Source organism: Mugil cephalus, chromosome 12 (genome assembly GCF_022458985.1).
Source record: "Mugil cephalus isolate CIBA_MC_2020 chromosome 12, CIBA_Mcephalus_1.1, whole genome shotgun sequence".
Taxonomy (NCBI): Eukaryota; Metazoa; Chordata; class Actinopteri; order Mugiliformes; family Mugilidae; genus Mugil; species Mugil cephalus.
In genome coordinates this window covers 22021312-22034392 of record NC_061781.1, presented here as the reverse complement: position 1 = coordinate 22034392, position 13081 = coordinate 22021312, and the positions used below count along the sequence as shown (strand labels likewise).

At 43.0% G+C, this 13081-nt stretch overlaps 1 protein-coding gene across 7 annotated transcripts in view; it reads left to right on the top strand.

Annotated features, from left to right (window-relative positions):
* sema5ba (sema domain, seven thrombospondin repeats (type 1 and type 1-like), transmembrane domain (TM) and short cytoplasmic domain, (semaphorin) 5Ba) overlaps positions 1-9264 on the top strand; it is a 181226-nt gene extending 171962 nt beyond the window's left edge. For 4 of the 7 annotated variants that reach the window (XM_047600684.1, XM_047600687.1, XM_047600686.1 and 1 more), the window contains 3 exons: positions 2066-2110; positions 3618-3823; positions 6666-9264. In XM_047600684.1, coding sequence (XP_047456640.1) covers positions 2066-2110; positions 3618-3823; positions 6666-6842 — 428 coding nt within the window. In that variant the 3' untranslated portion in view covers positions 6843-9264. Of the gene's footprint in view, positions 1-2065; positions 2111-3617; positions 3824-6019; positions 6117-6665 lie in introns of all 7 variants that reach the window. The other 3 variants (XM_047600688.1, XM_047600685.1, XR_007113843.1) reach the window with 2 other exon arrangements.
* Positions 9265-13081: the final 3817 nt, after the last annotated feature.

The following is a 13081-nucleotide window of genomic DNA, read 5'->3' as shown; positions in this document are numbered from 1 at the left end:
CATTACAGGTGAGGTCTGTGGGAACCACCCATAGATGTTCCTAACGGAAACCAAAAATCCCCATCAGTCATTCAGAACTGAAGAAGAAGAATGATAGTCCTGTTGCCTTCATTTAAATTTTTATTTTTTTTTTGGATGGGGGGAGAAAAAGAAGTCGTCTAAAGGTCAAGACTCCAGCAGCACATACAGGCCGACGGGTTTTCCCTTCATTAGGATCATCAAAAAACACTCTGCAAACAATTTGAATTATGTATGAAGTATTAGAATTACTGTAACTCACCAATGGCCAAAATTCAAATTGTGGCTCAACACTGGGAAGTTGCACTTTCTGGAAAAGAAAGAAAAAAAGCTGCGTTTACAGTAATGATGACGCACCGCTGCTTTTGGCTGTGTCTGGTTGGTGAGGTGAGGGGGGGGGGAGACTGACGCAAGACCGGGGAGACAGCAAGAGAGAGCTGTTTGGAGGAATTTGTTGGAAAAAATGAAGTTAGCTACACCCTTGAGATGTTGCGAAGGTCTTCCAGACAAAAGCACAACTTCCCAGTGTCCAGCCACACTTTGAATGTTGTCAATAGAGCGAATCACTGTGAGTAACAGTAATTAAAATACCACATGCTTTAGCGGATTGATCGTGTGTCATGTGGCTGAAAATGTGGGTGGTTTCAGGCCGATCACTGGACCAGACAGCTGAAAGAGTAGAGAAATGTCCAGTAGAGATGAATAATAATAATCAGATATATAAGCACAATAAAAGGAATAAAAACAGCATATAATAAAAGATGGCCCTGGTGATGCTACGAAACGCATCAGTCTAATAAAGCTGTTCCTTATTCTACAAATGGTGCTGGAGTGTTAACCCTTCTGCTTTTTTAATTAATTAGAAATAGTTTTCAGATGTCCACCTAATGAAATTGGATCAATATATCTGGATGGAGAAGATTGGAGAATTCCATCGAACGTTAAGAAAAAACTTAAGCTTTATATCAATATCAGTTTTAGCTATGCAAAAAAAAAAAAAAAAATCAAACAGGAAGGTTTAGTGCTTTGTCATCCATTGATGGCTGTCGAGATTTACTCATTTTTTTTGCCAAATTTTCATTGGCAGCATTATTCTCTCGTCATTTCGGGACCCGGCTCACCAAATATTTTCATCACTCACCAGTCTGCATCCTCACCATCCTTCATCACAAACATCCATTCACAAAACCACGTCTTATTTGTGTAGCCGACATCCTCTTTGTGCACTAAACTCATCCGCTCCTGCTAATTAACCGTAATTACGTCCATACGAATGCGATAAGTTGGCTGTTGACCCCGGCGGTCTCGGCGGCACCTTGTTATGCAGATGTCGATCTCGGAAAGTTTTTCCTGAAATGATCTTTCATGGCCTGCCAGCGCAGACCTCCCCAGGCTCAGAATCCCTAATGAGTCCAGACGAAGGCGATTAATATTAATGGGTTGTCACAACACCAAATCACATCTGATTTTATTGCAAATTTCAATGAGGCGCTGGATGAATTTGTTAAGGTCACTCGTGGAGGAGATGCAGCTGTGAGGAAGCTTGAAAATTAGCTAAAAAAAAAAAAAAAAAATTCATTAGGAAATATGGCGCCGCAATTAAAAAGCTTTAAAACACACACACACACATACACACACACACACACACACTCACTCTCTGAAGGAGGAAGCAGAAAGACAGACAGACTGAACGTGTTGTACCTGTAAATTATTGTCCTTCAGTTAAGTGTCTCTAACAGCAACAAGGAACAGGAGATGTTTTTTCCCATTTCTCTGAAAAGTTTAGGAATTCACTGGTACAAAAAAAAACACACAAATCTCCATGGACCCTTTGTGCAACACTGAGGAGACATTTCAATTTCTCATCCACCATCTTCCTTCCTGCATGTGTCAACACCCTTGATGTTGGAGTCGGTGGTTGCTGCGTCCTGAAGGCTGTTTCTCCAGGGACTGTGTGTGCGCGTGTGTGCGTGCGTGCATGTGCGTTTGTGTGCGTATGCATGCCCGTGTGTGCGTCTGACCGTTTGTGTTCCTCTCCTCTCTGCAGTCATCCTCCCTGCATCTGGTTTTGATAAGGACCAACACTGTGGAGGTAAGTGGATTAACAGCTGCCTCCGGTGCGTCGCTGCGTGCACGTTCCGTTTCTCTTCTTTCACCCCCGTGTGTTTCCACAGACGTCTGTCCATAGCGTGTCTTTTCATGCGTTATATGTGCATTTTCACGAGCGTTATCTCGGTCACTCCGGGGGAGGAAGGAAAGTATTCTGCTTAATGTGCCAAGAGCGCATCAAATGAAACGGTGGGACGTACGAGTCCAAGATGCAAACGCATCCAACGCATCCAAATAACATGGGACGAAAACACATGCGAGACTTAAATCAGCCAGAAACTCTAAGTGAAGTTATATTTATGAGTCGTCTTGAGGGGAAAATGTTCTGTTCATAATGCCTGAACGGACTCAGTTTAGTCAGAAACACTTAGGTTCAGCAGGGTAATATGATATTAACCCAGCTGGACACCACTATAATATAAGTAATATTGCATATGAATGGTTCTTTTTCGTAATTTAATCAGAGACTGACCAACCCGAGGAGCACTCGTTCACTCTGTATTTTGGAACGCAGTTCAGGAGGCCGGACGTAATAAAATGTCAGAGAAGATTACGTTTGAGAAGAGAGTTTACTGTTAATTGTTCTTGTACTGCAAGATTATTTTTGATATCCTTCCTTTATTGGACAGATAACAGGCTACAGGAATATAGAGACGTTCCTCATCAACGTAAAATACCGTAAATAAGTAATATAATAATATAAATATAATATTTTATTTATAATGCACTTTACATTTTAAGGACAAAACAACTTTATGTAGCTTCAGTTCAGACACAAAACTTATTAAAACTTAAAACTTATTGTCATATATGAAACTGATAGGCTCGTCGTTGCACTGTTTAACTCTCCATTGTTCATGCACTTTATTTGCTATTCAAAGGCTTGTAAGCTACAGTTTGCACTGTCTCAATAAATGAAACTAATTGTCTCACCACATCTTTAATTAATTTTGTCCAGAGCCTTTGCAACCCCCCTGCAGCACCTCTGCAGACCCCCTAAGGGTTCCAGACCCCCTGTTGAAGACTTACGTTCTAAAGAAATATCAGGCACATTAACTTAACTTTTCTCTGAGCCTCTGTTAAATTGTCAGTGTTCAGCTGGTTTGCATGCTCTCTTTGAACTAACTCCTACTCAGTAACTCCAGCAGAGGAGCAGCCACAGCTTTAAGGTCTGTACATCAAACGAAAGGAAAACTCACTTTTGCTTTTAGAACCGATCGGCTGGTATGAACCTGTTAATTCAATGTTAAGGGCACTCAGCTTGACATTTGGAAAATGTGTGAACTTTTAATCATCGATACTTGCATTTATCCAAGTGTGCAGATGCTCTTTTTCACACATTTTTATATATGGTTTTCTGGTATTTCTTGGCATATTCTGGTTGTGAGTGCGGTGATTTGCTCGTGGCTTTTAATCTACAGGCGTTTGAAACCTCAAATTCCGTCATGCAATCTGCTGCACTGACGCCCTGTGTCGTCTTCAATCCCCAGCGTTCACCTCCATCCATCTGATCGCCACGGGCGTTTCCTGTTTCCTCGGCGCGGGCCTGCTGTCCTTCCTGATCTACGTGTACTGTCAGCGCTTCCACAAGCCCTCGCAAGAGTCGGCCATCATCCACCCCACCACGCCGAACCACCTCAACTACAAGGGCAACACCACGCCAAAGAACGAGAAGTACACGCCCATGGAGTTCAAGGTACGAGATGTGCTGTGCGGAGAATTGGTGGCGCACAAGTGAATGTTTTCAATTCAAGTCTTTATTCTTATATTAGGAGAAGAATTAACATTTATTTCTATTCTGCTTGGTCGTATGTGGGGCAGCAGTAGCTTTTTGAAGCAACCAGAGCTCAAGAACAATGCTACTTAGAGTGATTCTGACTTTTGTGATAGAAACTTCAGGTTCTTGGCTTTCAAAAGAGACCGAGACCATGAATGAGCTCCAAACTGTTCATAAACGGCAGTCAGTTTATTCGGGTTTATCCTAAATAGGCGTTTTTTTTTTTTTTGGGCTGGAATGATAAGAGGCTTTTAAGCCTTTCTACCTGCACACTAACCAAAATACTCATGAATAGGGCTCATTAGCTTATTTTTTTATATTTTTATTTTTTTGAAGCATTACTCGGCACTCGACCTTCTGCTGCCGTTGGTCTACTGTGCGCTAAACACTGAAACTATTTGTATTCAGTTGAGTTCATAGACTTTTAGTTTAATTTCCCGTCCTGTCCTCTGATACTCCCATTGCTATGTTCTCTTATTGTTGGTTATTTAAACTCTGGGAGATTATCACTGATTGATTTTATTTTCTCAGTCAAGAAAGCAAAAGATTTTCAAACTATCCACGGCCTGAACCAGTGGGTTGAGTTTTCTTTTTTTTACACAAATCCTAATATTTGATGTATCACGTTTAGTTCGTTGGCTGCTGCCCATGTTATTTCTCAGTGGAATTTACTCCCAAATTATATTCTCTTTTTTCCCCCTATTCTCTTATCTTCAAAAATTAAATGACTTTCTTCTTCCAACTTTATGATTTTCAGGGGCTCCTTTAATGACAGATCGATCTCTTATATCCCACTGAATGTCAGTGTTAATTAAGTCCTGTTGGGTTCATAAATTATTTATGAATTACGGTTAAGTGGCCGTGCACTTGCCAATCAAATACTTGCACAAGGACAGAATGCCGGTTGACTCGGGTCCACCTTAAAAAAGTCGAGGCAGATTTACGTGCTCATTAACATTTTGGTAAAAGTCCATCTCGTACGGCGGCGTGCTGTTATTTATTTGAACAGAACCAAAGTGATGTGAACCTTTCCCACCAGCTGGACAGAAACCACGACGCCCCATCCTTGCACTTTTCATCGCGTCAGCCTCCTAAAAACTTGTTGCCTGATGTGTTATTGTCGTGGCCGCGGCGTGGATGTTGTGTTGAGAGCCTGAACTCATTAGCTCTAACGACCGGAGCGAACCAGGAGGGGAGGTGGGGGGGGTGCAGACTCTGCTGGATGAGCAGCCGGTGTCACCGTGTGCTGCTACATCACTATTTATACAGTTGGTGCCCCCCCCCCACCCCCACCCCGGCCCCCTCTCCTCCAGGCCAATTTATGTTGCCCAGCGTTGTGTATTTCACCGACTCCAACCTGATTATATTCCTGCCCTGGTCCCCAGAGCTGTTCAGATGGATTACATTAGTCTAATGCTTCCCCTGGAAAGTGTTTCACCTTATGTTCGGCTTTTACCAGAGGGTTCGCAATTGCATTAGAATAAAATGTAGGTTTTAGACTTGTTTTTATTTAAGAAAGCTCCAATGAATTGCTGCCATCTCATATATTAGAGCGTTGAGTGTGCTTGAGAACTAAATTAAATTTGTTAAATTGGTTTTTCTTTCCTTACGAATATACTAATACACATGCTAAAACCCACCAAAGCTACTGGTGGTGTTTTATTCCCCTTCGCTCCCGTCCATAAATGTACATGTCATACACAAAATACAGATAAACGTCTTCTTCCTGAAATTAAATCCTCATACGCTGAACTGTTGAAAGTCAACGTCCGCATCTTAAAATTAGAGGTGGGCATTGGCAATGAGTTCACGATACGATACGTATTGCGATATTTGAGTCACGATACGATACATTATTTTGATATTATGATATTGGGAGCTATTGCTGTATATGCTACGTAGTTCACTGAGAAATGTTGAATGCAGCTTCAATACAAGTTGTATATATGTCCATCAGATGACAGTGGTAATTCATTGGACAAATTAAGTCAAAAAACAATATTAATCCACATCCAATTTATTGCACTTGTACAGAAGCAGTGGTGGTGGAGGTGGGGAAGTCGTTCACAAGTATTGTGATATATTGCCATATCAGTATTTTTTCCCGCCCCATAGGTTGCTGCACAAGGATCAAGTGCTCATTAATAATCTAAACCAGAGGTCTTCAACGTTTTTCAGGCCAAGGACCCCCCCAAACTGATGGAGAGATTAAGTAGGGACCCCCTACCTACTACTGTATATGTGTTCTATATTAATCTCCTAATGCTATTTATAAATATGCATTATTATGATCATTTTGCATTAAATATTAAGTTATTCCCTAGCCCTTTACTAAAATATGTTGGATGCATGTTAATGTGTATTTAACGGAATTTAAATTTGTGGGGGAAACATGAAATATTCTAATCGACCAAAGATTTTGCAACCCCAACTTCCCCCTGCAGTACCTTGGGTTGCAGACCCCCTTGTTGAAGACCTATGATTTAAACATTTAGGAAAACAACCAAAAAGCTGATTTTGGAAATTGTAAAACTGGTTTAATTCAGAAACGGGATGATTGTACGTTCACTGCTGTGAGTGAGAACGTTAAGACAATTTAACTTAGGTCATGTTAGTATGTACACAAATGAAAGCGTAAAAAAAAAGTGTGCATGCAAAAATGAATTCCCAGAATCTCCAAATAATGCATTTAATGTGTTGTTCTATAGTCTGCAGGAGCGGTGTCTTAATTCTCCCATTCTTCTCTGCTGTGACATTCCAGACACTGAACAAGAACAACCTGCTCCCAGATGAAAGGTCCAACTTCTACCCAACGCCGCTCCAGCAAACAAACGTCTACACCACCACCTACTATCCCACGGCGCTCGGCAAGTTCGACTACCAGCCCAACTCCTCCCCTTCGCCGTGCAGAACCTACAACCACAGTAACAACAGCTGAGACAACCTGCTCTCAAACCCCCTCCCCTCCCCTCCCTACCCCCCTCCACTCCCGGCCCAAAACGGACACCAGCACCACAATGCCATGGTGACATGACTGAACCAACATGAACTGAAGTGTTAGTCAGAGCTCGGCTCGTCCTCGCCATCGCCCCTCTCTTCGCTCCCGTAGTCTCTTCTGCATGGTAGGGTTTGTGTTTTCAGGCTCGTTTGTGGAACTTTCCATCAGGAGACGTGAGTTTGGACAACGACGCCCCCCGCGCCCCCCCGTAAGAATCATGAACTTATGCAACCAGCTGGGGACGGTGTTATTGTAAGGGCCCCCGACTGGACATGGCAGTGTCAACTCGCGGCTTCACGCGGGAAACTAGTGGGAAAACTCTGAGACGATGAGTTCTGGCTTTTAGACGGATTATGACCTCACCACCACGGCGGTGCAGGTGTCGGCCCTTGGACGTCCACGATTCAAACAAAAACATGAAGGAAAAGCACGTCTCTGCAGATCTGGGTCCTTTACAAACCACGTACTCGGGCTGTAACGAGACTCTTCGACAACAAAAGCAGTTACAGAGAACAAAAAAATGGCGCAGAGCACGACACCAACAAAAGAGAAAACTCAATGAAGTCGATCGTGAAATAAATTAGAGATCCATATCAGCTTTTTGGGGGGGAGGAAATGCACGCCCTCCTTTGTTTGGTGTTTCCAGAAAAGATAAGAACTCTGGAGGTGATTGAGGTTCACAACCCTCGACGTCGCCCTCGGAGACAAATATTCCGCAAACCTGCTTATGATCAAAAGTCCCACGCCGGATGTGTGGGGACGAGGACGTTCGCTTCGTCAAAGTCAAAGCCAGGAGTGTGGGGGGAGCATTCTGAACTGTAAAAGCTTTGGGAATGCCGTGGGTGCCTGTATGCAAATAGAAGGGCAGGGGCGTTTTAATTTCTATTATCTTACGTTTCGAGTTTTTTTCCAGGAACAGTAAAAGACTTCTGGAAGAGAATTGATTGATTCTCCAATGGATGCATCAAATCTACTGAGTGCTAAAAATAGCTCGGTGGTCATATCAAATATGGCCAGTGTGCTGAATAACTGGATTGGGTTTTGTATGACGGTAGAATAATAAGCTAGTAGACGGGCACTTGTTCTTCTTTTTTTTATTATTATTATTTGAATGTTTTTTTGTTTTTGTTTTTTTTTAAGATAACTGTTTCGTGCTCAGATGAGCTGTAGCATAGGAGGACATATTTTGCTAAGATATAACTGATTAATTCTTTGTTTCTTTAATTCACTGAACGAACACATTCCTTTGTTTTTTGGTCACTCCTGCAGCTTCACAACCATCGCCTCTCTTCAGTACACGAAATGTTGACAGAAAAATAAAACTATGAATTTAAAAAATAAAAAGAAAAGATTTGGCCTCAGTTGATAAGAAAAAAGACTAAATTCTGCTTAGAAGTTTGTCAGTGCGGCGATAAAGAAAATGAATGCATGTGTGTGAGGAGTACTGTTTTAACTGAGCAAAAGGGGTCGGGGGGTTGTTGCTGTATTTTATACAATGTAAATGCTTTCATACATGTGGCGACGAGGTCTGTAGAGGCGATTTCTTTTCGTGTATGGCTGCGTTTCCCACATCGTGTCACACACCGTGCATTCTGCTGCTTTTTCTATATTTCACGTATGAAGATGACGCCGCTCCTCCGGCTCCCGCAGAGGTGGAATGGACATTATTTATAGTCACAGCTTGGTTTATAAATGGCATTTTCACAGCTATATTTTATTATTATTATTATTGTTATTATTATTATTATTATTATTGCCTGATCGATGAATGCTAACCCAGCAACGCTTTTCAGTTCAGCTAATGTACATGCACGAGATGAGAGCTCTATCTGTATATAGGAGCGACAGCCTTCTGCCCACTTAATGTCCCAGAAGAAGAGGATTGTGTAAATGTATCTGTATATTGTATAGCTAACACTGTTTGTTTAAAAAAAAGAAAAAAAAAAAGCCTTATAGTTGTTTAAAAAAGAAAATAAATAAAAAAAAGTGCAGCAGCTAAGTACACACCAACCATGAGGAGGTTTGTTTGGGGACAGAGCTCCACGACGTGACCCGCGACCTCTCCCAGCTGCTCAAACAGCGGATTTCAAAGGACAAGCGAACCTAGAATGAGAAATAACCGAATTTTTTGTACAACGCAAACGATCAAATAATTGGCTCCGAGCTGAGATCGGTCAGTTCTGAGCTCTGTCCCCTGCGATGTGAGGCTCTGTGCCCTTCTATGCAACTTACCAGGTGTACTGTTAGACCTGTCATGTAGACTGTAATCACTGCCTTTTAGACACTGTGAATTTTTTGGTACCCTATATTTTTGTATATTGTACATTATAAAAGGACAATAAACCTTGATGCCAACACAAAAGCGTGGCCTGCTGGACTCTGTTGGACTGAGTTGGTCTGGGTCTCCGGAGAACAGGGCTCCAGCGATTCCTTGCAGGTTTGTGTGAATGTGCTGGTCTGTGTGCGAGGATGTTTTTTTATGTCCATCCAGCAAAAATAAGCCCAAAACTCAGACCCAGAAAGTGTGAGAATTCGATAAACGGAGAACCCGGTAAGTTGAACGTGTCCTGAAAATGACACGGCCCATCACACGTGAAGCAGAACGGCCGTGGAGAAGCATCTTAGCTCAGGATCTGTTTGCAGTCTGGCCCCAAAACCAGAAAATACCACAGTCAGTATTTGGACTGTTACAGTTAGTTTTGTCTCGGTGTTGGTTCGTGTTCAGTCGTCGCTGTTTCCTCATCCATTGTTTTTCAGAAGCAGCTCAAGAAGCAGAGCAGTTAGTTTAGAGCAGTTTGTATGTTGTATTGTAATGTGTTTCTGCACACGCAGACCTGTTAAACTGAACCACATATATTTCCTTTAACGTTACAGTCTGAGTGGGCGGAAACAACCTTTTGCACATAAATAATACACCAGTATCTTCAGAATAAACAGCTCCAGTCACTTATGTTAATTCATTATCATTTCCTAGTTAGGTCAACTCTAATCAAGTTTGAACGTTTGTTGAATAGAATCGTTATGTAAAAGTTTGAAATAGTCTCTCCTTTCATAGATTTCAGTTTAAACTGTGGCTGATGATTACACTGGAGTAAAAGGTTTTGTTCATTCAAGATTCAAAGAGTTTATCGTCATGTGCGCTGTGTAGAAACATGTTTCCCTGTATGTCTTTTGCAGTCCAATCCAAATGCCTAACCATATAAAATATAAAATAAAAGTCTTAGAAATATAAAAAGATACATATACAAAATATAAAATAACGAGTGCAAATAGCATCAGGGGGAGCTCTACCTGCTTAAGCTTCACTGTTGTGGAGTTGTTCCGCTGTCCATCTTTACACAGTCTATGGATGGAACCAATGTTGGGATGTCATTCTTGCTAAACCAGCTTGATAAAAAAAATAAATAAATAAAAAGGCTGGTGAGTCTCTAAGGGTGAAGCTTATCTTCGGCAAATGAGTTCAAGCACTGCATGCACATCTGCAGGACAAGAGTTAGCGACGACTTGGACTCCAGCGCATATCTATTAACACTGCTAGAAGCCTCCCTGCCATTAGCTGAGCACATCCGAACTACACACCACGCTGATAGAGCCACAGCTTTCCTCCCCCCGAAGCATGTCACAGAAGTGCATCTCTTCCTCTTCATCCCCAGAACAAATGACTGCGGTGCTGGAATACTTCGCTGTATGAGAAGAGGGGGAGATGGATGAGCCAAACAAGCCAAGTAGTCAGGGTGTGTCCAGCAGAGTGCCCGTGGATCACTGCCGGTGCCAGTGGCCTAGACATCAGTGCTTTATCACCACACCACAATGACTCCGCTGCTGTGCAGGAAATCAAGATCAAAGCCCGAGTACAGCTACTGTCACAGGGGACAGGTGGGGACCCCGAATAAAACATTCTGTGTACGTTCTGCGTCTAGTCCTCACATAAATAACCGAGTGCACTTTTTGTATTTCACGGTGGGGCAGCTATATCACTATATTGTCAGAATAGAGAGCGGGACACACACACAAACGCACGCCCATTATTTCCCATATCCCCACTGTACGCGTCCTTCTCATTTGCTTCAATGCAGCCCCTCTGCTGCTGCACCTCTCAATTAGAGCAGCCTCTCTGCAGTTTTATTAATGGTCGCAGTGAAAGCATTAATCAGTTGGTATTCTGCTGACAGACGGATGCAGTGATCGGCATCCTGGCAGGCGGCCACGAGGAGGTCTGCAGGAGGGGGCTGAGGGGCTGGAGGCAAGGAGGGTGGAGGGGTTCACCGATAAGATGCTGGAGGAGAAGAAGTGGGAAGGACGCGAGCTCAGTTTTATAGCTGGGCCTCTGTACGACAGTGACGAATGAGAATAAAGAGAAGGAAGGAAAACTTCGGTTTTGTGGTGATCACCAATATCAATGAAGAGTCTTTTTAATGATTTTAACACAGATAGCAGCTGTATGAAAAATTAGTTTGCATCTCCGGCAAACAGTGGACGGCACCGAGAGTCACGTTTATCATGGACTATCTCTGAAATTACCTGTAGGGCCATTGTTTACACACGTGTTAACATCTAAGATGATGAAATGACTCGATAAGGAGTTAAGTGATATTAAAAGCGCAGAAAAATAGTGGAGCCAGTTTTCACTTGGGAACAGTTCATTTAATACCTCTCGTTATTTGCCACATTACAGAAAATGACTTTTGTTGGTGCATACTCTGCCGTGACTAGTTTAAATAAAAGCAGCAAAAACTACCGAACATCGAACGTGAATGCATCAATTAAAGCTGCATTTGCGAGAGAAACTGGACACAATATTATATCAGCTGATCAGCCGTAACATTAAAACCACCCCATAGCAATGGCACCACCAGGATGCAGCCTGACACAGACAACCGGTTTAGGTGTTGACCCAGTCTCCAAATTCATTAGATCCCAAACAGAGACACCTCCATCCGACCAAAAGGACCAAAACTCCCCCCACTAACAACATCCTGTCGCCAGACGCCCTCAGAAGGCTTATGTCCATTCACACAATATTAGGAAGGTGGTCATAATGTTATGCCTGATTGGTGAATAGCATGGTGGTGGCTTTAATAACTGATTATACAATTTCTCCTCATGATACAGACACTTTTATAATAAATGCGACCAGCAGGCCTCTTCTCATCTGATAACCCTCGAGCACCCAGCACAGATCATTGTCATTGCATAATGTGACCGTCTGATATTTATTCTGTGTTGTCCTGTTTACGGAGCAAACAGCCGGTTGTTTTTTTGATGTGTGCTGTGCTGCGTCCCAGGAGGGCGGCCCACCAGACAGACGTGTCTGTGTTCTCGCACGACGACACAGGATGGGCAGATCACACGGCGTCTGAAGTTCCAGCCAGAGAAAAAAATGCCGTCATCGTCTGCAGGGATTGAGAATCCGTCCGTCTGTCTCCTGCTGCCGACGCAGCTCTGCCTCCCGCTCCGCGGGAAAACAAGGTAATTGTTTGATATGATCTGTCGGCTTAACATTAATCCACTGGTCAGTTGTTGCTGTGTGTAGAGGTGCGCTGTGGGCAGAGGCAGCCCAAGAGGAGCTTAGAGGGATTTGGAAATGTAAACACAGGAGTCAAGATGTCACCAAAGTGAGATCAGCTGTAGACCCAAACCAAGCTTTTAAGTCTGTGCATCTAATCTGATACTGTTGATGTTTCATACAACAACACAGTTTGTTGGATTAACTTTGTAAGAAGGATCTGCACCTTCTGAAAAACTCTTATGATTCTAAGTTAAAGGTTGTCCTCACAAGGAGCAACGAGCAGCACTGTAGCATCGAGAGCAAACTGTAGCGATAATGCGCTAATCTTTGCCACACCGAGTTGGACTCATCTCAACTTTGAGGGAATGCAACCGAGCCGAGGAGCGACGGGGGCTTTGGATACAGCTGACTGACACATGGAGCAGGCACTTGATTCCTAAAACTTTGACTGAAACTTTGATTCACATCACCAGCGCCCCAATACTGAAGGCTGCCTTGGCGTGTCAGATTAATCTCTGAAATATTTGAAGTGGAACGCATGCAAGTGGGGTTACCGAGGCTGCCGGAGCCTGGAAGGTCCACTGGCGACCATGTGCATTGCCCTATTTGTGGTGATTAGATGCCAATCTTCAGGGTGTTATGCCAAAGGTGCACGCAGAAATCAGTCAAG